Here is a 26,778-nt window from a genome sequence, read left to right as displayed (position 1 = left end):
TCAGTTTGCAAATTAATTCCTGCATTCAGCTTTCTTTGAAAAGGACTTAAGCAAAAAAATTCGTACTGTAGGCTGGAGTTATTTTGCTGGAGGAAAAATTTAAAGTACCTTCTCTTCACAATTATTAAAATTTGGGACCACCGATGGATTAAATGTGACACACGTACAGGGAAGGGAGGGAGAACATCTCTGATTGCAGTGGAAGCGTGAGTGGGGAGTGGAGCTAGATTTTTTTTTTTTTTCAGAAGGCTGATGTAGAAATCAATCCAATCCATTTAGATTTGAGCTCATTTTTTTAGGATTTTCCTGTTAATTCTTCCTGAAAGAGAACCATAAATTCACCTCTTGAGTTTGTGAGTGCAGCTGGATATATTTTGTGTGTGCTTGAGTTTAATATGCCAGTCACAGAAGTCATTAGCCGTTTGTAATCTTGCACACCAGTTAAGAGTTACGGCATCGTGTGTACATGACGGGTCACAGAAAAAGCACACACTTCAGCGTAGCCTGGAACAATATTCTGTGATAAGTTGTTCATAATTGCTTCTAGATCATTCACATTCTGTGCATCTGATAAAGCAATCATCATTACAGAAATAAATTGAACTTGGTTCTGTATCGTTTCAGGCAGCAGGTTGTGCAGAGCATCTGCTGTGCAAAAGCGGGGCCAGTAGATGGCCCCACAGGAAAAAGCTTTGGTACTGTGCGGGCCGGGGATTCACATGCTCGCCATGTGACTTTGAACACTACATCATGTAGGTATGTAGAAATAAAGAACCTCTTAAACATTGCAGTCTGGCTGCTGTGATCAAGTTCTCTCATGGTAATAATCCTGGATTTAATGAACCTTTTGAATTGTGAGCTCAACTGAAATATTTCTAGGATCAGAGTTTCCAGAGCTTTGCTTCATGGGAAGAAAGGAGAGGAGGTGATGTTTATACGGCTTTTCCCCCCTCACCTCTCCCGTCCTCTTAGACACTTATTTTCTTGCCCCTCTAGACCCGGCTTGTGTGTGATAAAGAAAGAGGAGGAGACCCCCACCCAAGCTATCATTTCTTGTTTCTTTCCTGCTTGTAGATCTTTTGTTTGCTGAATCTTTCCCAGGTTTTTAGGTTTTTTTTAAACATCTGGAGTCTTTTTTCTTCTCCTCCTATTGGTAATTTCTGCCAGGTTTTCATTTTGACACTTCCTGTTACTTTTCTTTGATTTCCATCTCTATCTCTAATTTATGATCCTTCTCGCTGGTGAGCCAATGAACAGAAACTAGAATCCAAGTGCATCCTGTTCTGTATATTTTGTAATATTGTTAAACAGTTGTTTTCCTTTAAGTCAATGATTTATGCACGAAGACTTCACTCTCCTTGTAAAATGCACTACGAGGCCGATAAGTTAAAAGGGCTCAAAACTCTCAGCCAAAGGTTGTCAGAAAAATACTGTGACTTTATGTAGCTGCAAGGAAATTTTATCTGTGGTTGCAATTTCCAGATTCTCAGCATCTCAAGGGTGACTTAGTCATAAAAGCTGTGTCAACACTGGATAACTAAACTGTAGGTAATTAAACTTGTGTTATCTGTGTGTCAGCTGCACAGCGTGTCTGTGGTGTTCATGTTGCATCAGGTGTAGTTGTGGCACACATCTGTTCTTAGGCTGGATCTTAATGCAGTTATGACCCTGTCGTTAACTAACAACCCCAGAGCATCTGGATCAGCTCCCATGAGCTCTGATATATGAGTGTTTTCAGGGACCCAGGGAACTCAAACGCAGTGAAAGAAACACTTCTAAATTCTCAGGCTTCCATGCCATTCTTCAGATAACTTTCTCAAAATGGATGCCAGAATGAACTCTTAGCTTGGCAAGACCTGCTGGAAACTGGTATAAAGCACAGAAGGCCATTCTGGCGTTGTCTGTAGCACTGAAGAGCTCCACTGCTGCTATACACTGATCATGTAACTCTATGTACAGCTCCCTGAGGGTAGGTGGATAAATACTGTCCTTGAAACCCGCCTGGTGAAGGATCTTTTTCTAGCCTGAACCTTGATGTAGATGCTGGTTGCCTGCTACTGTAGACAGGCTGCAGAAACTGAAAGACTTGCCAAGCTGAGACTCTTGTGGCTCAGAGATGGGCATATTTTACTATTGCAAGTCCAGGAAATGAGGTTACAGCAGAGAGAGGTGACTAACCTGTGGAATGTGCTGATGTGGCACAGGTGCCAGGCTGCTGCCTCTTTATTAAGGAAGCTGAAAACGGGTGCAGGGCAATTGGCTTGTTTAGCAGTGCATAAATAATGGACAAAGTTACCTGGCAGAAAGGCAGCTGAGGTTGTTGAGACAAATCTGAGAAAACAGTTGGCAGGGTGACAGACCACTTGATGGAGGTGTATACAGAGGGTAGTCAAATGCAGCATGACAGTTTTTATTCAGTGGCCTACATCTGGAAGAGCCGGATATGTCAAACCTGATTCACTCACTTGTTCGTGTGTGGCAGTTAGTAGGAACGATGCTGGGGGGAGTAAACTGCCAAAGACAGGTTACTGAACTGCTAAGACTGAGGGAAGCAATAGCTTTATTTTACTTTCTAAAAATCCAACATACAAAAAAAAAAAAAAAGAAGTCCCATGCTTGTGAATGCTCCTCCCAATAGAGGTAGACAATCTACATAATACCCACAGTTTACCTATTGCAAATTAAATCCAGCTGTACTAAAACTCCTTTTTTACAAACACTGGTATCATCATCAAATCCCTTCAAGAGCAAGTTAGTACTGAATTGTGAAAACTCTGAGAAAGGACAGATAAGATAGGCTGGAGCCATTTTGTGGCAGCTTTGAAAGTCAGAGCCTGCTTGTCCCCGGACATGATAAGAATAATGAGTTCAAGGTAATTTGCAGGGAGTGGGGTGACAAAAGAACAGAATAGACAAAACACAGCTTCCATTTATTACATTAGCTCCCTTGCTGAAGATAGCTAGTTCCTTCTATAGTAGAAGAAACGCGTACACAGGTTGTTGTTGTTTTTTAAAGCCCAAGACCTGGAAAACTTGTACCAGTGTCACCTTGCTTGACACATTTTAGGTATCCTTTGGTCATGGCTCACAGCCATGCTGCTAGTGTGACAGCCTTGCCCAGTTAAGGCAGATTGTTACTAAGCAGAGAGAAAAGGATGTCCAGGGCAGAGCAAGAACAAAGCAGAGAATGAAAAAGAAGGAAGAGAGCAGATCAAATTTCACTTCATGGCCTCAGCTATGTGAGGTTTTGCTGAAATTTCCAGAAAGGGTGGTGTAATTCAATCTTTCATTTGATCTCAAGAAGGAACCTTGATTGAATTGGGAAAAAAGATACTACAGCAGGTGTGTTGGTACTTGTGAGGGGAAAGACTGTTTCTTTCAGCTCAGTCCTTCTCTCAGCATGCTGTTTCTTACCCCTAAAGAGTTTTATTTGAATGCAACAGTTATGATAGATGGGAAACCCCATGCATCCATAAGCCTGTTTGTCAGTCAGGGCTCGCTCTGACACGACTTCTGCTAATTTCTGGTTCTGTTCTTTTGTCACACTGGATAACAACAGGAAGGCTTTTTTCTTTTTTTTCATCCGAGCAAAAGCATGGAGTGAAAGCAAGCTCAGGAGGGCAAAACCTGAGATATTTAGAGCTTTATCGCTCAAAAAATGAGTTTAAATACCACCTCAAAAATGAACAATCTCCTCTTCCTCCCTCTGTTGTTTAACTGTGGCTGTAGTGATGCATCCTACTTGCCTGTTGTAGTAGTCAATGATAAATACATATCCTCTGTACAGGAAGAGAGATTATCTTTATTATACCACACATGTACTTCCTGAAAAATCTTACATGACTTGTGACAGGTGTCATGCAAAGCAGTTTCACCCAAGTGCTAAGCCAGTTGCTCAACAGCATTGAACAGGTTGGGTGGGAAAGAGAGAGCACGTGTATCGGAGTTTGTTGCTTCTCCCTAGCACTCTCAAAAATTCCAGAATACGCACACAGGGAAACATTGTAAATCTGCAATTGAAAATACACTTCCCAGACTGGCAGTTGCTTAACACAGTGATTTTTTGTGTGTTTGTTTGTTTAAAGATGTATGTGGGAATCATTTTGATACAAGGCAGTAGGGATTAAAGAGTTAACCATAGAGCATATATTTTCTTGTAAGACATTTTGTCAGAAAATCAATTGCATCCAGGTTTTCTGAATATTTTTACAGTGCAATAAGTCTTGTAAATTAGTTGGCAAATATATCAAGGGGTTCCAAATGATATCACAAAAATGTATCAAATTAGCTAAGAACTATAGCCAGATTTTTTTCAGAGAAGCAGATGAAAATAAGCATTATAGCATTAAAAAACAGTCCACAGAAAGTTTTAAGATAAAATTATTTGTACTTTCTATTAGTCTTTTCAGACTTTCCTTGAGCTAATCTATTTTGATGTGCTAATGATTTTTAAACATTGAATTGCTTTTTTAAAAAAAAAAAAACTATAGTTTCTTTGTCACTTTAAGAACTTACTTTTATACCTATAGAAGTCACAAGAAAGCAACTTCAAAAATACAACTCCAGATTTGTCACTTTCAGCAGTCCCTAAAGTGTCATCAAACTTTATCTTGGGAGATAGGTTTCTAGGGTTCCCGTACCTTACAGTCCCCTGACGATATGCATATTTAACTGTCACCAGTTGTGACAGGCTCTTGAGCAAAATACAACCACCTTTGTAGGCATTTTTCCTGGAGCAAAGTGAAAGCAGCCTTCCTTTGAAGGCTGTGGAAACCCATCCTTCCTGTGCTGATGACGAAGCTCTGAGTCCTTTGATGTTGGAGAAGGAAGCGTGAGTATAACAAATAGCTCAGAAATCCTGATCCAGACATTCTGGGTTCACTTGGTGGGGGGGGGGGGGGGGTCTATTAGAGTTGTCCAATAAAAGCAGAAATATCATGAAAATAGTAATCCCCTGCCTGAAGGCTTGATGTGTGATTAACCCCTTTTCATTAGACAACACACTGGTGTAAACCTAGAACTAAACATTGCTGCAAGCAATTGCTGTGCAGATGCTTGCATGTGGGCTACTGCAAGCGATGGTAAGAATGGTAAGAAGCATGGTAAGAAGCTCCCTAATGAAAGTACATTTAGATTGCTTCTTTGCTTGGGGTAGGCTATGCAAATAATTTTCCTTGATTGCCTGAGGAGGAGAGGCTTGACTCAACTTTAAAATAAAAATCTCCAAAGACCAGAGATGTTTTTAATCTCACTTGGTAGAAGCAGTATCACTCCAAACTGGAATTTTCTTTTTATTTAGAAGGGGAACTTGAATAGCGTGCCTTATTTTATCTTGTAAAAATGCCTCGAGTTCAGTTCCTCTTCATTAGTGGAATGCATTACTACAGCCTGTGGGTACACTGTTAAAAATAATGTTGCAGATGCAATAAAACAGATCACATCAGAAAAAGAGAGGTCTTAGGAGAGGCCTAGCTATAGTATGGAGCATAAAAGCATTAAAATACGATAGCGAGATAATGTTTGGGGAAGATGTTCCAACACTTGCATTTTTAAACAAGGCACGAAGACGCTACTAGTACTCTTTTTTTTTTTGGCGTGCCTCAAATACCTGAGGCCTCCCTTTCAGGGTGAGAGAGGTGGGTTCAGTTCCCATCTGGAATTCTTTTCAAGCTCCACGGTCGCACGAGATCGCAAGGGGACTAGTACATGTACCAGGAGTGACACAGTCTTTCAGCTGTTTCTCTGGATTGGCAGTAAATCTGATTCTTGGAGGTTTCTGGATAAACAGAAGCTCTGACCCATATGCTGTCTGTTTTGATTTCTTTCTAGTTAATTTTGCATAATGTTAGAGTGCTGAATTTTTTTTAAATTGTAAATGCCGTAGGCTTGGGATTATTTTGCATAACATGAACTGTACATTAAAATGCATCTAATAATGTGAAGAGATAGGTGTTACATGTGTCCAGCATTAGTAGATGTCTCAAATGACAGATCTCTTTCTGCATTTAAAATGCTTGTTTTCTAAGAACTAAGCATTTCAAAATAACAGCGTGTGGTTCCCCAATGCCATTAAGTGGACCTCAGGCCTTGGGCAGTTCCAGTCCCTAGACCCTGCTATGGTTTTGATGAAATATCTCCTCTACCTTCTCTGCTGAGTTTCCCCCCTTGAATTTGTACTCAGTGCTCTCACCATTTGTTTTTGCATGGAATTGTTTACTTCTTGATGTATTTCCTATTAAAATGTAGTAGCAGACCACAGAAGAGGGTAAGGCTGAACTTATGCTGTATTTGTCTTTTAAATGCCATTTTAGTTCTACTCAGCATAAACTTTGGTCTTCATTTTGAAATATTGTATATTTTTAATTCAAAATTCCTTTTGTAAAAGCTAAGCCATCAAAAACTGCAAGAATACTGCCCCACAGTACAAGGAGGGACGTTGTTAGTCTGGCCAAGTAGCTATCAAAAATATGCAGGAAATACAACATAAATTTATTTTTCTCCAAATGTTTTCTACAGACAAGATCCCAGGCTATTAGATTAACTCCGGGGACTACAAAGGCAATAACTCGAACTAGAAGTCCCAGGACAGTAGCCAGGCTTCATCCCCTGATCTTCAAGGATAGGAACAAAATACCCCTACCAAAAATAATAACTTCCATTTCACTGTTCAGAACATTGAACTCCACTGTCAGCTAGGTTTAGAGCTTACTGAGAAGCAAGAAAAGTAACTTCTTGTATCTGCAAGGTCATAAAACTGAGGACCATTAAGAATTGATTCTAATCCAGATCTATTTGTAACATTAATTTATTTATTTTCAAGAATGAAAATTAGTTTATGGGGATCTAGACTAGACTGGGAGAAAAACATACAAGTTACAGTATCTATTTCTTCCTTTTCAATCACCAAAATGTTAAGGCCTGTGAATATTTAAAAAAAAAAAAAAAAACTATGAGCTTCAGCTAATCTCCTGACTGGAGTTAGCCTCCCCATCTAAAATGAGAGCAAAACGTAGTTTTTGACCTCACATACAGGATATACTTTTATCCCAAAACACAAAATTAAAGAACGCGCAAAGAGAATCCCCTTTGAAGTTTTATTATCATTAGAAATTCTTTCCTTTCCTTCTCTTATGGACTAGAGTAGCCACCATCTGCTTAACTGGATCCTGTTCTATATGTTCAGTTTCTGTCAGGGTCAAGTTTCTTCAAGTGGAAAATACGAGGAAAATGAAAGACAGCTATTTTCTCTGACCCTTTCGGCATCTAGGTATTTTTTCCCCAAATATCAAGCAAATCATCTTACAGAAAACTCGGTAGGATTATGGTTCCCTAATAAAATACTTTATTAACTTAAATTTAAAACAAATACATTTTGCATAAGGTTTTGTTTCCATTACGTCTGGCTGGATACCACTTTCAAGCCCTCAAATATCCCTGGATACATTTCTAGGGCGCTTTTCTCTCCTAAATCTCTTCTGGGCACAAGTATGCATTCTGAATTGATTCCTTTCCTCTAAAGAGTAAAGAAAGACATCAATCTCTATTTCCTGCCACTTCAAATTCAAGCCGGATGCTGACGGAAGAAGAAAACTAACTGGCAGAGCTTGGAGAGGAAGCCAGAATGAATGAGGAGCGCCAGCTCATCCAGCAGAAGAACTCATGAAGCAATTCCTGGTCCAAAGAAACCAGACAATAACTCTTAGTATACCATCAATCATTGATAGAAACAAAAGCTGTCGTACTTCTGCGCATATTCCTATTTAGTGGATAAGCATCTTAAAAAAAAAAAAAAAAAAAAAGGAACCCCCACTGTGACAGCACATGAGCAACATTTATTCATAAGGGAAATAAAGTACTGAATTAAAATGTATGGCTTCCCAGTAGCATTACATATCCTGGGAAAAGTGAATATTTTGTTCCTTCCCAAAATGACAAGTGTTAAGATCATAAAATCAAGCTCAACTGGAGTAGCAAATTGATTCTAGACTATCTAGTTCTTCCAGGCTGTGTCATGCAGAGCAGAGTCAGTGGTTGGTTGCCTAGGACAGCAAAATATTAGGAATAACACAGTATTTAGTGACTGTTGATTACGAGCATGCCTCTGAGAGGGGAGGTGTGTTCATGTGTTACTGTGCTTAGCACAGCAGAAACCCTAGAACTGAGTCAGTCCTGAGTGTTGCATTTCTAGCCAACTTTCCAGCAGCAATGAACTAATAGCATTTCCAAAGGTTAAGATTTCTGTAACTTTGCCAAATGGTAGGGTCATGCCCTGTTTTTCTGCTAATACAATTTACTTCCCTCATTTTTTTTCTCATGACCTTTTCCCCACTATTTGCCACCATCCATTCTTGCCCATTGCTGTATTGCTACAGACCTTACACATACTCAACTTCATGTTTGTGTTTTGCTCTATCTGTGCGAGTAAGTGGTACAGAACTGCTGTAGCTGTAGCGAATCTGCTTAAGCTTTAGTTGATAATGACACAATAAACTAGGTAGCTTCATAACTTTAGGTGTGTGCAAGGTTACTCATGTGTCAGGTGTCTGCAGGCTTAAGTCCTACTTTAATGGAGTGTTATCATGTCAGTAATAAGCACGTAAGCACACAGAGGCATTGCCCTGGTGTTTACTCTTACAATTTGGTGACACTAAATCTTCTTTTATGATCAAAAAAAACTTTCTTTTATGACACAACCCTGCCTTCTTCCTAGAAGCCTTGACTCCTGATAAGGAGACTATGGACACTGGTGTTATCCAAGACTGCATGTCTTTTATAAGTTTACTAGATCTTTGTTGGAGGCTATGAGACAGGTGATTCTGAGCCATTGAAACTCTTCTTGCTGGATCTGAAACTTTTTCTTAACAATTTTTTTGCCAAGTAAGGTCTTTTAATCTTTTCCCTTTGGATGCTACATGCTACTACTGATACAGATAATGTGTCGTGATGATGTCTTGGAGGCCGTGCAAGAGATCAGTGCTTTGCTATCTCCTGGCTCAACCAAGCCATTTAGTAGCAAGTACGGCAGTGAGACCAGATCAGGTATCTACTAAAAACAGATACTATACACTTGAGCTTAGCTAAAAGAAAAGACACAAATAAGGGATGATCCCTGCCCCAAGATGTCACTCTTCTATGCAGGTTTTACCCTAAAGAGTAATAATGGCCAGCATTTACTGTACTCTTGTGTTGCTTGTTGGACCCTATTATTCCCAGGTTCTCAGAGAAGTAGGGCTTCAAAACCATAATTCTGGTGTGACTGTATTGTCTAATTAGAAGTCCAACTTTTTTATATTTTCCATGTGAGCACAATCCATTTTTTTGTAGCCCAACAGAGTTTGCAAACTGCCCTGGCAGAGGAATTGACACTGTGAGCAAGAGTAGGCCTACAAGCTCCAGAGAAGCCCTCAGGCACAGCGAGCTGCTGGCCACGCTGTCCAGGAGAGTTATGGAGGAGAGCACTACTGTACGGTTTTGAAATCTACAATGGCCTACCCCAGGCATGGGATTCGTCCTTATTTCCTGATCCTTGGCTTCCTCAGGCCATTTCTGGAGACTGCAGTTCTGCACCTGGCTGAGTTTGCTGCACATAAATGCACCAGGTGCAGCTTTAATGAGTTAGTGAAACAGTAACACTCTACTGCACATGCTCATTACTTGATTTCCAAATCCTTGTAATTGTCAAGTCAACAACAAAAATTTCCTTCGGGACCCGGCCCTGCACTGTATTCAGTGTATTTTCATAGCAAACATCAACACTTGAGACTGCCTTTTTCCCTTAAAGTCTTGTTTGTAGGGTGGGGGAAAGGAGAGAAAAGGCCTAGTCATAACGAGGAAAGGACTTTATTTTACTTCCCGTTGACTGGGTAATGGCTGAACTTTGCTTCTTTTATTCTTTTTAATGAAATATTCCAAAATAAACAAAACCACACAGTCCCAAGCAGCCGCGATGCCTGGAAATCTGGAATCAAGAGGTGATGGTTTCATAAAGTTAGCGACTGAAAGTGAGGCTATAATCAAAGCCATTTCCCTATCTTGACCTTTGTTCTCACTCTAGCTTTTCATGCAAAGTGTTGCCGAAATAACTTACGCAAAGCCAACATGAAAAGAGGCAACAGGAGGAGAAGGGCATGTCGGCAAAAAAGGCAAATTTCAGTTTCCGAGCAGCTGAGGGAGAGGAGCTCTGCAGACACCCTACGCAGGGTTAGGAGTTGTTAGGGAGAAAGCTGTCAAATTCTGACTGACAGATTATTTGGTGGGGCAGAGAGGAGGCCAGCAGCGAGGGGGCGGGAGGCTGGAGGAATTCGTAGAAGAGCTGTGAGGCAGGCAAGCCTCCTGCAGAAGGAGGAGAGAGAGCAGTTTTGAGCTGAATCCTGTAATAAACGGGGGAGTTGCCTGAAATGTGCTAGTCATGAGGTAAGAGACAACAGTCCTCCTGCTGCAGAGCAGAAATGGGGAGCCCCCAGGGACTTGGAAAAGTCCAGAGGAGATGCAGAGATAGATTTCCGGAGGGGCAGAAGGGAGTCCGCAGTCTGTGCGGAGCTGCCGTGCGGTGATCAGCTGCAGGAGGAGGGAGGGTGCAAACAGGAAAAACAAACTGAGGCTAAAGGTGAAGGTGGGAGTTCATGGGAGACCTCCTCTGAGGAGGGCCTGTGAGATAGCTGGGTAGAGGGTACACCTCTGAGACCAGAGGAACGTGCCTCTCTCCAGGACTTGAAGCTGAACACAGATGAGATGAAGGTGGGCGTCTCTTCAAGGTGGCAGCAAGGCAGGGAGTTGTCTTTGCCTTTGCGGGGGTAGGTGCTCCTGCATGTAATAAATTTGTGAACGGCTCCTTCACACGCCTGGCACTCACGTCATAAGTTCCCAAAAGATCTGCAGCTTTACACCAGCGTGGCTGAATGGGTATTAAGGACTTCAACTTACCAACCCCGGGCTGTCATGCCCATCTCAGTACTCAGCAAGCGACCTTGCTGCTGCAGTAGCCCAGTACCCCGAAAGGCTGCCTGCTCCTCCTCAGAAACCTGTTCCTCTCCTCTCCTCTCACCCCCTCCCACGTCCCCTCCTGCTTTTAAACCCCAGCTCCCTGCAGGACCGTCTTGCTCAGCTGCTGGCCCTGGGCCCCTGGGTACACCCACCGTTCGGGCTGTGTCCAGGGTGTCCCACCTACGCGCGGGTACAGGGCAGCCGTGCGCTCAGAGCGGCTGGCTGGCGCCAGCTGTCTTCCAAGTGCTTTTCAGACTCAGGCTCGGGACCTGTATTTCAGCTCTAAGATAAACATTTTGAAATCTGTCCTCTTTTTCACAATGCTGACATGAGGTGTTTTTAATTATCTTGGGGAAGCTTTCCTTGGCCAGGCCCATTTGTTCACTCTTCCTCTTGTGTAGTCAGTCTATTTGTCCTGCAGAGCTGGCCTGTAAACCAGCTATTAGGGGTTTATTGTATATCATTATCAAGAAAAAATAAATTCCATCCTCAAAAAAAAAAAAAAATCCCTTGTAACAACCTTTTTTTGCAAATAACGTTATAGAAGTGACATATTCTATACAGCTGACCACCCAAACCTGTTGGAAAATGCTTACACCAAATACAAATTAAAGCATGTTTTAGTCCTAAAATGTTTTAAGTGATGACTTAGGCAGGGCAAAAAAAGTTCTTCTTCCTATAGGGAGACTATAGCAGTGTTGGTATGTTGAGGAGAAGGATGACACTGCTATTTTTGAGTCATCAATGCATGATATAGGCAGAGACAAGCAAGACCTGCTTTCTGCGAGATTTCTCTTTATTTTACACACACGTACACATTCACACACACACACATTTATATCAAGGAAGAAAGCGATGAGGAGAGAGAACAGCAGTGATTACTACACTTACTGATTTTATTATTCGCTTTGCTGTGCAGACTCCTAAACCACGTGGGTGTTGATGGTTGATTTTAAGACATTTAATGAAGGTTACCAAAGGAAATTTTGACATTCATGATGATAAATGTGCTCTTCACTCAGAGGAATTCAATTATCTTCAACCGTTACAGCTGACTATAACAAAATCTTAATTTTTCTCTGTTTTGTTCTTTGATATACTTTTGCATTATCCATTTACAGAACTAATGCCAGTATTTTTCAGATGGCTATGATTTAAGTGCTTTCTTACTGACAACAGGAAAAGAGATGTCTTTCTTAAGTACTCCTCAGAAGGAACAGAAAAGCAAGACCAGTGTAAGCACTGAAAACAGGCTTCTCAGCATTTTCATTCAAAAGAAAACTGGGGATGAGGGGAAGGACTGAATCTAGTCAGACTATCATTTTATGTCTCTTGTCTGAGGCACCTCTCATTTTCTGGGAATATAGTCCCAGATTTTTAAAAGGCCACTCCTCAGCCCAGAAAGTGAAGCAAGCCCAAAAGAACACCTGGCTCTTTTTAAGAGCCTGTGCATTTTCCTGTTGGTTTTGGCTGCAGCCCACCTACCCTTCTTCCCGGAATGCTCTTGCCCTGGTAACTGCTGATGCAATCTTTCATAAAAATTTTATTTCCTCTCAATTCTTGCATGCTTTGGTCATCAGTGAAATCAGTCACAACTAGGGGCACTGAATGTATCAGCTCTGATTTTACCTTCAATTTCACTGAAATACCCAAGGCATTTTACATCGCAGGCTTTCCACAAATGTTTGGAGAAGAACAGCCCAGGTTACACTTGGCATTAGGGTTTAAACTTTTCCTTCATTATGGCAACAATTAGAGCACTATCTTCTGTTTATCTGTAAGTTCAAGCTGTGAATAACAATGGAGAGGTCTCAGCAGCCCGCTGCTCTCTGAGCAATCCCCCATGAGCTCAGCAGCGAGCAATCCCCCATGAGCTCAGCAGCTCGTGGGAACGATACTCACAATACTGCTCCAAAATTTCATTTTGCACGAGTGTTCTTGGGACAGTATTTCTCAACCTGTGCTCTGGGGACCATTTGTGGATTAAACACTTCAGAAAGTGGTTTGTGAGATCACTCTAAAACAAAACAACTCTCCTTGCTATTTCCCCCCTCCTCCAAAATACCCAAACCCATACACACATGTTGTCACAACTTTCAAAGGGTGGCCAAATTTTTAACTGATTATTCATGAAGACCATTGCATTAAGATTGCTCAAGTAGCTTGCAGCTTATTTCTCCAAAACACTCAGGGATCTTCAGATTGAAAAGTATGGATAAACACAGCTTTGGAGTAATGTGTCCACTCTTTGATTTGTTGTGGAAGACACAAAATACCTGCCTCATGAATTCTCTATACTCTTTAAAGCCTATGGCAGATTACTGCATAAGACTTCCATCTTCCACCATGTACTTAATACTCAAGAATGAAGCATACTAGAGGTGGCAATGTTAGTAGTAAAAAGCAGCAGCTTTATATTATTTTGCTCCACTCCTTGTGTCTCCTGGACACCACCTCAGATGCTGTCGGAGTCCTTGTTTCTGCTGTTGCAGGAGGCTGTGTAGGCTTTTCCAGTATCAGCATTGCTCCTGGGATACCTCAGCTCCTGCATCACCTCGCCTCAAATGCAGGGCTTTTCTATTTCTCCTCCATTCCTCCATTGTATGGTGAGGGGGCGCTTCCTGGTGTGCAGAGAAGTTTATATTACAGCTTTATCGTGACAAGAAGCCAAGGCTGAATGTAACAGCTAAATCAGCTTATGGCATGGAAGACTGAGAGAGACCTCCACAGCCAGAGGCTCCTGTGCTAGTGCTGGCAAACAGACCATACGTTTTGCAAGCTCCATCTTAAAACAAGTTAGGTTTCTTGCTGTCACTGTTTCTCCTGGAAAGCACATGGGAACATTATTCCAAAGCTTGCTTCTACCAGCGGCTGGAAACTCTCTAATTCCAGACAAATTTTTATGGTAAATGTAAACTTATTTATTCTTTTCCTAATACTGCCCTTCATCTTAGGGAATTGTTTGTACTGCAGCCACACCATGGGCCCTACCCAGCAGTCACCAAATGCTGCAAATGAAGCTGATCCAGAAAACTTCAGGCTGAGGCTCTAAACAGAAGATGGCAAAACACAAATGTGTGGAGAGGAGTCAAACTTGCATCTTGCCTGCTCACAGCTCTGCTGCCTCTTTCATTACAGGTAAAATAGAAATACCCCCAACACCCTGCTGTGGAAGGCAAAAAGGGGGAATGAGGGAGAGCCAACAGCAGTTGTTGCTCCAGAGAGGAAGAGAATGGGTTGGCTGTACCAGCTTCACCTGAATTTGCTTAGGTAAAAGAAACCAAAATATTGCCATACCACCCAGCATGCGGGGATTTGGGATTACTTTCATCGGTGCCCTGGCAGAGCCTTTGGTTGCGCCTGGGCCCAAGGCTGGGGCTGAGCATCACCTGGCAATCCCGCGGCTCAGCCCGCGCTTTGAGTGTTGGTTCCTAGGCAGCTGATGGGAAGCACCAGGCTATGGGATCCCTTGGGTTTCTGCAGTGTGTGCACGCTAACATTTACTGAAATAGAGTTAGAAGTCTCTTGCACTGTAAAAATCGTTCCTACCGTGTTTTAGCTCAACTGTGTTTTTTCAGATTTCTGTTTGATCATCTTAAACAATGCTATTACCTTATGTTATGCCATCTAAACTAGCTCTGCTAACGGCTTGGTACATTTAAAGCCATCACTTAGCATAACAAAGCAAATTGACATAGGCTTGAGTTTTGGCCAACCAGACTTGATACATTTTTAAGGTATGATTTCATTTTGGCCAATGATTAATGATGACACGCTTTAAAGCTATGATTTAATTTTACATTAGAACAATTATTTATTATTATTATTTATGCATAGCATATTCTCAGCTCCTAATGACATTTGCTGCATGTTGCACAACTCGCGGTCTCCGAGAAGGAAAATAAAAGAGGCAGCCTGAGCACTGAATGGCATGGCAGTAACGGACACGTGATAGAGCTAGTGAGATACTAATCTAGTCAAATGCCACCCAAGGACCCAGTTAACCAGACATATCCACAAACACTTTCCCCTGCAAATGACACTCTTTCAAGCAGGCAAATGACCTGATGTCAGGCACAGCTGGCAGCTCTCCCTCCTTTTCTATTGTAAGATCCTGTTCGGAGCTGATCATAAAACTCTGCCAGACTTCTACCCTCTGAGCTGAAATTTTCCATATGAGGCATGCACCTCAGACTGCTGCTGCTGCTGGTTATTTATAAGCAGGAAGTTTAACAGCATGGTTTCACTTCTTCAAAGAAAAATGTAGTGAAAACTGTTTATTTCTTAACAGAACAACAGCACTGAATTTTCATTTTTTATTTTTATTATGTAGGAGGAAAGAAGCATTTCCCTTTCCATGCACGGATGAGCTCCGAGAGCGAGAGCGGCGCCGGATGACAGCTCCTGCCGGCTGTCCGGCTGGGGTGGCAGGCAGCCGGCAGAAATGCCTTACTTCACTTGGCACGGCTTTGGCAAAAATCAAAGTTTGTCCGTGCTGTGAGTGTCTCGGTAAAGTGTCCGGTAACTGCACGTCTGGGATTCTTTTGCGATTTGCGCTCAGGGCTTGTTTCACGTAAGGGTGATGGCGAAAAGGCCCAGCGCGGCCTGACGTCTGCACCATCAGGCCCTGCACCGGGGCGGGCGGTGACGCTGGGACCCCGCCGGGGCAAAGCAGCCGCATGAATTCCCTCTCCTGCCTTTTCCTTCGCTTTCCAAGGTGCCTCTTGGCTTCCAAAACGCAGACTTGGTCGCTCGCAGCTGAAGAACGAGGCAGCATAACAAACAGGAAAGCGAGAGTCGCTTCATCTCTGGCCCAGCCTGCCCCTTTCCTCGTTTGAGTGGAAAAGGCGACTACAGCCTGCGGCGCGCTTCAGCGAACAGCACATGGCATAACAACGAATGCAGCGAAGAGGAATGCCAAGGCTGTCATCCCCCGCCGGCGGTCTGGATGGATTTCATCCTCGGAGAAACGTTTTCAGCGCTCGAGGCGGCCCCTGGCGCAGGCAGCAGGTGGTTTGCTTTACCGCGTGGCATGCGTAATGGTGAGGGAGCGAGCCCTGCGCAGCCGTCCAAGCTGCGGCAGATGGCCTGCAGCTCGCTCTGCTCCGCTCAAGGATATTTTTCATGTTATGCGTGGAAAAGAGCAGTAACCCTTGTTTGTTATACGAGGCCTTGTAGAACTTTGTTTGGAAAGCAGCCATTTTTGAGATTAAAAAAAAAAATTAAAAAAAAGCCATTAAAAATATGAGTCACCGTAATCACATTCAAAGGGCTCCAGCACGGGCCTTTATTTGCAAAGGCTTCGCTCTTCAAAGCAGTTTTTTATGTTTTAATGAAGAATTCCACCACAAATTACCTCAGGTTAATTGAGGTGAAATTACTGATCTGCTCATTTTAAATTGTTAAGAGAACCAAAAACGCCTCGAGACGCTGAATTCAAACTATTGGTGCTGCAAGGGCACCCGCAAAATAACTGGCCCTGCTGTGCTGTGTAACGTGTGACTAGGGAATCGAAACGCAACACCAGTTTTTTCTTCAACACAAGTGCACTTTTGCGCACCAAAACCCAGCTCCCAGACAGGGAAGGGGGAGACTCGCGCCCCGTGCCGGTAGCCGGAAGCAGGACCCAAACCTCCCGCTTCCCTCTGCAATGCCAGGGGAGCCTGAGACGCCCCCGAGGGGAAACAGCAACAGCTGGAGCAGGTTGTTGATCACCTAACGTAGCCAAAGAGCCAGGGATGGCTCTGGCACCCCGCTGGTGCTGGGGTCTGCCGCCCGCTTCAGCGTTAGCAGGCGCTCCCGGCCTCTCGGGGGGCGGCGAGATGCCGAAGCGGTTTCTTTCAAAACCGAAACAAAGAGGTTCTGTTTTCTTCTGAAACGCAGCTGGAGGAGGAGTCCTTTCCATCCAGCAGTTCGGCGAGGAAACTATTCGCCCAGGACATGGGAGAGCTGGTTTCAACTTTACTCCCTGCTGGAGGACATTCAAACTTACCCTCCTACCTCAAAAAAATATCCTAGCCACGAGACTGTGAGCTGTGAGGAAAGGAGAGAGCAGCGGCCGTTCTGCTGTGTATCACGAACTGCAGAGCCTCTTCCCTCTGGTGCCCCGTTACCATCGCTGCGGCTAGAGCGGTTTATTTGCGAGCAGGGTCTGGCGGCTTCCAGCCCCTCCTGCCAGAGTCTGTTTACTTACTGCACCTTGCACACCCCTCGGATGAATCACCTTCCTCTTGAACCCTGGGAAGCTCCCATACTGCCGGGGCACTGGAAAAAAAGGTGGCTCCGAAAGATTGCCTACTGCTATGAGAGGTTTTAAAAGAAGGAGTCCCTGCCACGACATTTGTGCGAGCCCCGGGGCCAGCAAGAGGCATCGTCAGCATAAGGTGGTGCGCTGGGCCCCCCAGGGACTGCAGCAGAGGGCAGCTCCTCTTCGGACCATGATCAAACTCAGGAAGGAGCGTCAGGAGTCAAATAGCTCAAAATTATCTAGGCTGATGCATCTCTGGGCATGCGTTGCCACTGCTGTTAAATTACAGCAGTGAAACAGAGAGTTTAGGCAGCTCCCAGGAGAGGTGGCAGCTGAGCAAGGGTTCAGGGTTGCAGCTTGGGAAATGGGGGAATCCAGGCACCCCAGTCACCGTGTCTGAGATCTGGCCAAGATCTGTGCTACCTCTTCAGCGGTATTAGGAACTGATTTTTACTCTGCATTTGGCACTGATGAAGCCAATTTTAGAAACTGAGAGAACGGAGAGAGAGCGGAAAACAACCTCAGCAAACAATTTGAGGGCTGATGTCTGATGGTGAAAGACACTGGTGAACAAAAAATGGCTGTAAGCTAAATTCAGGCAATTTAAAATAGGCATAAGTCAGAGGTCAAGAGCAGACAATGACTCATTGCTAATACAAATTACTAATGGTGGATCCTCTACCTCACCCTGCAGGAAGGGGCTGGGTACCTTTTCACATAGATGGGCCAAGGTGTTTACGCAGAAGGGTTCAGAAAAGGTTCCCTGACCAGAGCTGTGCAAGAGGCCTGCCAAAATGACACGGAGCTGCCGTCTCATATGAGCCCTCTGTCACTGCACCAAATCCTAAAGTACATTCATGCACCTAGTCAGTGGATTTTCAGGACATGCCTGTTAGATAACTATTAAATGTTGCCTGGAAAAAATAAATACACAGGTAACTGTGATGCTTAGTAATATCAAATCATATTCCTCATCTTCTTTCTCTTCTAAAACACACACCAGCTGTTCTTGGAAAACTAAATAGAGGCTCAAATACTTTGGTTTTTGCAGTCTATTGCCATATGATGCGTTCCCAGCGGTAACCTTCAGTGACGGGTAAGAAGTGTCTAATAAGCAGCCTCTGTGCCATGCAAATTTTCTTTCTTATTCTTGGCTGAGTGCATTAGACAGCTCTGGGGCTGGTACTCACGCTATTGAAACTCAAGAACAGCATTTTTAGTTTTTTCAAATGGAGAGAAAAGTCTCGATCCAGCGTTAATGCTGATCTGGATTTATGCCCACCAACTATCAAGCAGAGACAAATGACAACGCTGCTCTTTCAACCAGCTTAATGATTCTGGCAAGAGAACTGGCAGCAGACTCCAACAATTTCATCCAGGCAAGGCAGTGCCCGCAGTGGAAACCTCCAGATGGAGAGCTGGCAAGTGCATATTTGTGCTGGAGGCTTAAATCAATCATTTCCATTTTTCCCAGTGTGACCTAGCAAAATACAAAAATTGGCTCTTTCATCAGAGGCCACAGGCCACTTCTTATGTTCAAGGTATTAATCCTGTGGGCTGCAGTGATACATTAACTACATGTAAAACAGTCAGAGTTAAAACCACCTGTTTAATCATTCTTTTACAGTAGCTCTAGTTTGAAAACTCAACAGTTTCCTTTGTCTAGAAGATCTTAGTTGTCCCTTGGACTCGTCCCTCTGTGCCCGTGCAGCACCCTCCTCTGCCCGGGACATGTTCCTGGCTCTGCTGCTCTGCTGCTCTTTGTCACCTTGTGAACCGACACACGCTCCCTTGGCATCCAGGGCTGAGGCACTCAGCAGTCAAAATGCTACTGTAGTTGTTATGTATCAGGTGCACTTTCTCTCTCATAGACTTAGACAAACTTCAGGGGCCTACTTGCGGAACTTGAATTTAAACTAAGGCAGGCACCTACTCAGCAGCTGCTGAACTCTTTATTTAGGGTCTCACCTGCTGAACCTAGAAGTTCATGAGCTGCCAATAATTCTGCTTCTGTAGATACCCAGTCTTGCCTTTGTTTACTTTGGTGGGAATTGAAAAGTAAAGGGAACATCATCTAAGTCTTTGTAGGCTTGCACAGCTTGCTTGTAGAGCAGTGCCATGTGAACACTTGCCAGGTCAAGAGAAGTGCCATGGAAATACTGTATCTTCTTATCAGCCTTTCTAAACAGTCATGATTGCTCCATATGTAGTGATGTATCTGCCATTGCTGCCCTCCTCTATGTTATAACTTAATGGCTACTTTAGCCAGGGAACATGTTCAGGTGCCTTCTACACTTCTCTCAGCTTCAACAGATCAAAACATTTCTCATCTGCCAAGAGAGCGTCTTACTTTTTTCTGTCCTTCTCTAAGCAGAGAAAGGCCGCATTACGTTTCCAAATCAGTTTAAAAAAAGCCCAACAAATTAAAAACACATACGAAAATAAATGCCATCACTATTTATTCACTGATGTCTCTGATTCTGTCCCAGATCCCAGGAACATTGCAAGCTCAGGAGTTCTCAAACTCCTGAGAATCCAGAGAACTAAATTTTTCTCTATTCTTTCCTCCTTGGTTGGCCTCAGCTTGTAAATCTTCCAACTTGGCCCTCCAATGATAATTAAGGCAATTAGCCTGTATCTATCTCCTTTGGGCTAGTCCCTAACACAGTCCAGCTGATTTCTCCAAAGGGAACAAAAATCCAAAACATTTAAACAAGAAAAAGGCTGAGCCTCAGAGGACAGTAACAAAAGTGCAAACTGGAAGATAGGTCAAGCTAATCATCTGCACCCCGGTATTACCGCACAACATTTTTCTCTGCAAGCAACCAACTTCCCTGAAAGAAGTGGGGTGAAAGGAGAGCTCGCTCACAAGGGAAGACCACTCTGAGTCCAGTTCCAAGGGCACTTGGTCCCAGTCCATCCCTCCAACACTGTTTATGCACTTCAGAGCAAAGAGTCATTGGACAGAAAAAAAACCCAGTCCTTAGAACAAGCTGTATCGTCAGGCACATATCTGTGCCCTTAGCTGACCTTAAGATGTTCCTCATGCCACAGGCTGCCTATCTCTGTCCCAGGTGGAGTCATCCAGCTCGTACCACACACAGCACGGCAAGTCTGATCAGGGGTTTTGCTTCAGGAGTCAAACACTTAAAACCTAAGCATTGCCAAAGGGTAATAACTGCTGCATTTGGGACATGCTAACATATGAGGAGTGAACTTAGCAGGAGGCCTGCTGTATGATGTAGCTCCTCAGAAAGGGGGAACCAATGTAATAGTTGCCCCTGCTAAAGGAGGGAGTTCTCACTCGCTCTCCTCATTTTCCTCTGCTTCTCACCAAATGCTCCAGCCAGACCCTCCCACGGGCCAGCTCCACTCACTAACCTGCCAGAGCAAATCCAGGAAGAGAAAGAAAGCAAAACGGTTTCTGCAGGTTAAGTGAGTTGAACTGGCTCACAGAGAGCTGTAGTCAGTGCATGGCCTCGCAGCCAGGAGAAAGAAGGTGACACTATCAGCAGCACTGAACTGTTCAAACAGCTCATCAAGTAGATGAAACCAGAGCTTCAAAGGAGAGAAGCTCTTTGAACCACTCTTCAGGGAAGCCCCCATAAACTCAGACCCTTCTCCTTTGGTTTTAGGTGAGCCAGGCCCCCTGCACACAAATCCTGAGCTGGGCCGTAGTGAGGAGCAGGCAATAAGGCTGCCAGGTGAATGCCAGGCCCTTATCATTGGCAGATGTGGAAATCTGGTCCCAGATTAATTTATTTTTTGCCAGCTGAAACCGTTTGGCAAAGGCAACCTGATATTTTATGGCAAAAAATAAATTGCCTAGCTCTCCTCCAAAGTTCCCATTTCCAGGCCCATAGCCAGTTAATACTTCATCTTTTTCTGCAGCATGCATCAGCAGTGGAACAAGCACTAAATGAGTCCGGCTGGTTCTGGTCTAGCAAAATCCCAAACTGGAGCCTGCAGGGATCACGTGAGGTGCTGACTGTCCACCACACCTTCATTTATTTTTATTTCCTCAGATTCCATAGAGTATCTACTTAAGAAAGTTCAGTTTGCAGGTGCAAGTTTCACAGCTTATATCTGGCCTGGATTTTTGGTGTCAGGAAAAACATAAGAAGAAAAAAACTCACTATTAAAGAGAAGGGTTCCAGGGACATTTTTGTATTCCAGGGAAAAGGATTTTCTTTTAGCAAGCATTTGTCTGTGGTATTTGCAACCTAAATATCACAAGCACGATCTGAAAAATAACACTGATTAGAAAATGATTCTTAAAACAAAACATGTCCCTTTCTTTGCATAGCAATAACGAAATCTCATCGCAGAGTTTTCTGACCCTGTAATACATTAATTAGTTGGAACGTGTCCACATCTCAAAATCATGCCAAGTGACAATTTTTAATTGCACATAATTCCTACTGGAGTTTTGCTCCATAAATTATTTAAGTTACATTCAGGTTTACAGAAAACATTTTAACCCATATAATCTTTGTATAAACCCACTGGGAGAAAAAAGTGGCATTCAAGAAGAATTACAGTAGTTTAAAATAAATAATAGATTTTGCCATAGATTTTTGCATTTAATTTCCTGCTTACAAGAGAAAAGCCTGTAACCCTTATTTTCTCCTCCAGCCCTTCCAAATCATGGAAACAAATTTCAGAAAGGTGCCTAAGACCAATAATTTAAAAAAGAAACAAGAACAAATCCTTTCATCCTTTTGTTTCCTAGGTCATAGAAAGAAAAACTATAAGCCTCCCATTTCCATCTGTAGCACACACTTTCACTTGAGAATTAGAAAGTGGCTTAAATTTGAGCTGCAAAAGAAAGATGGAGGCATGCCTTTATTCCCTGGAGAAAGCATCCCAAAAAACTCTGCTTTTTCCATTTTAAGCTTTAGAAATTTGAACTTCTGCTTCCCTTAAACTGCAAGAGGGGAGAGGAAGGCCATGACCGGGCAGCTGGTAAGGTGCAGACACTGAATCTTGTCCTGTGCCAACTGGAAAAGATCCAAGTCAAAAACCAAGTTCACAACCCGCATCCCCCACCCAGGCCCCGAGGCCTGCCTAGGAAGAACTGCTGTTCTGTGGCTACTTCTTAGTATTTGAAACCAAACCGTCTTACTGCTCTTTTGCTGCACTTATTTATATTAAAGCGAAATAACTGCTTGAAAAACAAGGAGGTGTCATTTCATCACGCCCTGCTGAAATGAAACACACAACGCACATGGCCTGTATACATTACTGCACATTAATTCCAACCCAGAAGAAGTATTTTGTCTGAGACTTAAAGGCTAGTACTGAGCCCTTTTCCTGAGCCCTTTTCCTTGTTCCTGCAGCCAACCGTGTGAGCCAGCGGGCAGGCCGGGGCATTCAGCACGCTCCGGCAGGGACGGGCAGACCCAGTGTTAATGCCCCATTTCTTGCCGGAGGCTGGGGCTGAGGCACGCGGAGGCCTTGCTGCCTCCCAGACCGAAATTCAGCTATTGCTGTGGTACCCATCAGTGCTGGCACTTTGAACCACGGCAGAGAAGCTACCATTTATGAAGGAAAATTTGTACAGTTTTACCATGACTTTGTGGTCCTGTTTTTTCCAACCTTCCCTCGTGCAGGAGTAGCACTGACTTAGGAAGGAGGTGGGCCTGGCCCTGCATCCTCTGCTTTTCTTTCCTAGACATATCTTTGCAAAAAGCACCAAGGGAAGGAGCTTGGCTCCCCCATTTCATCTGGAGAACTTTGCACTCTCTTCACGAAAAACTTGTTTCCCTGAAAACAAACGCTAAGCCTCAGGCTAGACTGTACTAACATAGTTTCTCCTCAGTCCAGCCCAATGCACAAGACCCTTCCGGGAAGCTATAAACTGTCAAGCACCGTTCCCTAGCTCTGCCTTGGCTAAGCCACCTCACTGGCGTGTGCAGGTGCACGTGAACCTACATTAATGGTAAATGCGCTCTTCCTTCCCCCTTCTCACACAGGTGTTTACTTCCTTGAAAGATAAGGAAATTAGCCTGATGAAGCAAGATACGATTTTTCCTCTACACATAAATTAAAATACATTGTGTATACATGTTTATGTATACTGCATACATGCACACAGTTTTTGACTGTGAAACAGAAAGGATAGGATTTTTGAAGGTATTCGACATACAAAGGAATACTTTAAGCCACTTATGAAAATTCTCCTAATTTCCCATTGTTGTCTTTAAGCATCTAAGCATATCTGAGGGTTTTCCAAAGCAAAATTTAAAAATCCTGTTATGTGCCTATTTGCATTTCTAGGCAATTAAAACTAAAAATAGCTCCAAATCATCACTAAGAGACATTTCTATCAGGAGAATGTTCAGTTTCATCAAAGCTTTAGTCCTTCTTAAAGCTTCCTTTGTCTTTATAATGGGTTTAGGATAGTCAGGGGATAAATTAGGTAGGAGTAAATAATGCTATGACTCATCGACGTACAGGAATACAATAGATACTTGAATATGTCCAACAAAAAGGTGCTACTGATGCTTGTTCCCGTGGCGTTCCTCTTGTTAACTGGAATGTAAGGCACTTTCTTCTTTCAGCTTTGAGTTTTCCCCAAGTCATCTTCATTATTCAAAGTGCCATAGCACGCCCAGTGAGAATCTGGCTGTATTTTGCCTGTCATTTTTTGTCCTAAGGAATGGGGGTGAGGGAAGGGAAGAACAACAACTCTATGAAAAATTAAAAAAAAAAACCCAAATCCCCCACCACTCCATCATTTAAACATTCTTTGCTCCAGTAATCATTGTTTTCACTTGACTTGTTGTAACAATAGCTTGGAAAAAGCCTGAAAAATTCTTTGGAAAAATCTGTTGGGAACAGGAATAGAAATTAAGGGAACAGTGTATTTATTAAATATGACTAGAGAACATTCCTGACTCAACTCTCCCAGGTCATCCCATTATCTGATATCTCATTTTTAAACAGAGAGACAGAAAAAAAAGAACCCTACTTACCAGGAATATGTCCACAGTCAATATAAGGAATCTGTAAATGTTCCTCTTTTCTGTTTCTTGTAATTACAAATACACCAAGGAAAGAAAGGAGACACCTGCAAAAAACAGTGACATAGTATGATTAGGGACAGTTCATTGCATCTGAGATGAGGCTCTCGTTCCGTGTTTCTTTTTTCCAGGGCTTCCAAACCTGAGCTGTTCAGCTTATAAGTAAAGAAACTTTTGTTCCTGGCAGCTCTATACATTCAACTTGGGCTCCCTGTCAGTCTAGTTTCTGCCTCCTGAAACTTTACTATCAGTACCAAAGGCTCTACAAACAAAATTACACTTTCCGTGACATAGGAACCAAATGTCTGTGAGCATGAGACCACAACATTTGAATCCTTGAGCACATCTTCACAGAGTGTCTGAACTAGCATTTTAGCATTCCTAATTTCATTAGCAACTTAGTCGTGTTACAGACAGTCAACATCTCTGTTGTTTTTCTCATTTGACTGTATGTCTCAAGGGCAAGCTGTAAGCCAGAGGCAATGAGAAACTGCTATGCTTGGATAAATCTTGTCTGCTCTATGTTGGACACACAGTCATTACTTCCTGCCTGCCAAATACATGGATTGAATTTGCTCATCTCCATTTTCTGTTGCTTTTACTGCAGTCAAAGAACATAGTAGTTCTGTGCATCTACTCCAGTCTGACTGCAGGGGAAGAAGATGTCTGTAGTTATCAGTCCCATTCATTTGACAACGGTGGGAAGACCCATGACCAAGAGTTCAGGGAGATATATTTAACTATCACGTGCCCATTCTGAAACAACTTTCACCTATCGCCTGAACTGTTACTATGCTGGTGGCCAGCAGAAGAGTTCTGCTCTCACTTAGCACTTAGGCTGTACTTCTTCAAACATTTACTGCTAGCACTTTATTAGCATGCTCTGAACTTCTCAGCAGGCACGCCATGCCTTCCTGAGCACAGGGAGGTGGGGGAAAGGTATTATAATACCGCCTTGCAGGCAAGCAACTCATGTAATTGCCCACGGCTAATGGCGGCAGAGAATAGCCAGACACGCGAGTGGAAGGTAACATGGAAGGACATTTCTCGCAGTCATAAAAATATCCTCTACAACATGATCTTTGGTGGAGAGCAGTGATCTGTCCTTCCTGCAGGAGGAACATATGCTGCTAGTTTTTCATTCCGTCATGGGATTAGTAGTTCATAAGTGTCTCACATTTTTACATATTTGGATTCAAAAACAGGCCTGCAAACCCCCACAGCACTGATATTAATCTTTCCTTTAATGTTTTTTATCCTACTGTAATGGCTATTCCATAATACTTTAATAACAAGACGGGTTTCTTCTTACTGAGAAAAGAAGGCAGTCCGCAAAGCAATGTTGTTTCAATACAAGCTTTAGTGTAGATTTTCAGCCAATACACTTACCCGAACAGAAACATGAACACACTCAGCAAAGCTGCACTTTGGAATTCCTGATAAAATATGACCCCTGGAATGTGACAGAAACAAGAATTGCAGATCTTGACTGGATTCCAAGTGATATGAATTACAGCTGGGAGGGTCAGGAGCAGTGTCATGCTCAAATGGAGCAAAAAAATCCCAAATATGGTATTAATACACATTATGAGGGGGGGGGGGTTACATTATATGCCCATATTCCACTATGTAGGCTTTCTCAGGATACTGTATGGGACTGGAGAAGATTTAGTTTATTGGGTTGGAGCGCTTGCTGTTATTAACTGCACAGACACAGGTATTTTTTGCATTGTCAGCAACACAGTTTTTATGCAGGTCAGACTCAAGGTCTTATTCACAAGCCGAGTCATACCAGTATAGCTAACAGGTTCTTCATGGATTTAGTTAAGCCACTACAACAGGCCATCTTAACTCCAATTAATAACAGATTTTAGATAACTAGCAATATCCCTGATATTTACACCAAGTTAAGGGCTCCAGCAGCCAAGTTTGCCAAATCTTTCCAGCTGAAGGGATCACTAACTCTTTCTGGTCACCGTTCTTCTAGGAATTAGCACTTCTGCAGTGGTGGTGACAGAACCAGATGCATATCTGGATCTCAGCTGCCCCAATTCACAGCCAAATGTATAAGCTTTAAACCACTGAGGAGCATAGTTTTGCTTAGAAACATCAGCGTGTGAACCAGAGCAGCTGAAGAGTGACTGTATCTTCAAAGGCTGCAACTAGGGATGGGGGAATCACTAAAGAAGGTACCTTCTGCAAGTACCCCAGCAAGATTCAGCAGAGCTCGTTCTTCTGAGCCCTGTGCTGGTTTAACTAACCTGGTGCAAATGCATGTGTATCCAGTCTCAAAGCTATTAAGCTGTTCCTGAATAGGTACTTGATCTTTCTAGGAGGCACAAGGCCAAATTCTCCATATGGTCACAAGAATGCAACCCCCTCTTGGCCAAAGTCTCCTCTCAGTCACAAAGTGTAGGTCTCCTCTAACACAGGTGCTGAGGCAATCTGTGCATGAAGCTAACTCCCCTTCTCATTAATGGCAGCCCTGCATGAGAAACTCCTGCACAGCAATGACAGGAAAGC

At 43.2% G+C, this 26,778-nt stretch overlaps 1 protein-coding gene and 1 long non-coding RNA gene across 2 annotated transcripts in view; one reads left to right on the top strand and one right to left on the bottom strand.

Annotated features, from left to right (window-relative positions):
* Positions 1–10,289: 10,289 nt before the first annotated feature.
* On the top strand, positions 10,290–21,383 carry LOC138066067 (uncharacterized). The gene is made up of 3 exons (XR_011139267.1): positions 10,290–10,413; positions 13,938–14,121; positions 15,317–21,383. It is a non-coding gene; the product is annotated as an uncharacterized lncRNA (long non-coding RNA).
* Positions 21,384–21,612: 229 nt separating this feature from the next.
* NIPAL2 (NIPA like domain containing 2) overlaps positions 21,613–26,778 on the bottom strand; it is a 54,743-nt gene continuing 49,577 nt past the window's right edge. Inside the window, exons 9-11 of the mRNA XM_009675988.2 lie at positions 25,645–25,708; positions 24,208–24,302; positions 21,613–23,884 (exon numbers count right to left, since the gene is read on the bottom strand). Of these exons, the coding sequence (XP_009674283.1) occupies positions 23,790–23,884; positions 24,208–24,302; positions 25,645–25,708 (254 nt within the window). The 3' untranslated portion in view covers positions 21,613–23,789. The remainder of the gene's footprint in view (positions 23,885–24,207; positions 24,303–25,644; positions 25,709–26,778) is intronic.

The sequence above is a fragment of the Struthio camelus genome, chromosome 2, assembly GCF_040807025.1.
Source record: "Struthio camelus isolate bStrCam1 chromosome 2, bStrCam1.hap1, whole genome shotgun sequence".
Lineage (NCBI taxonomy): Eukaryota > Metazoa > Chordata > Aves > Struthioniformes > Struthionidae > Struthio > Struthio camelus.
This window is presented reverse-complemented; position numbering and strand designations above follow the sequence as displayed.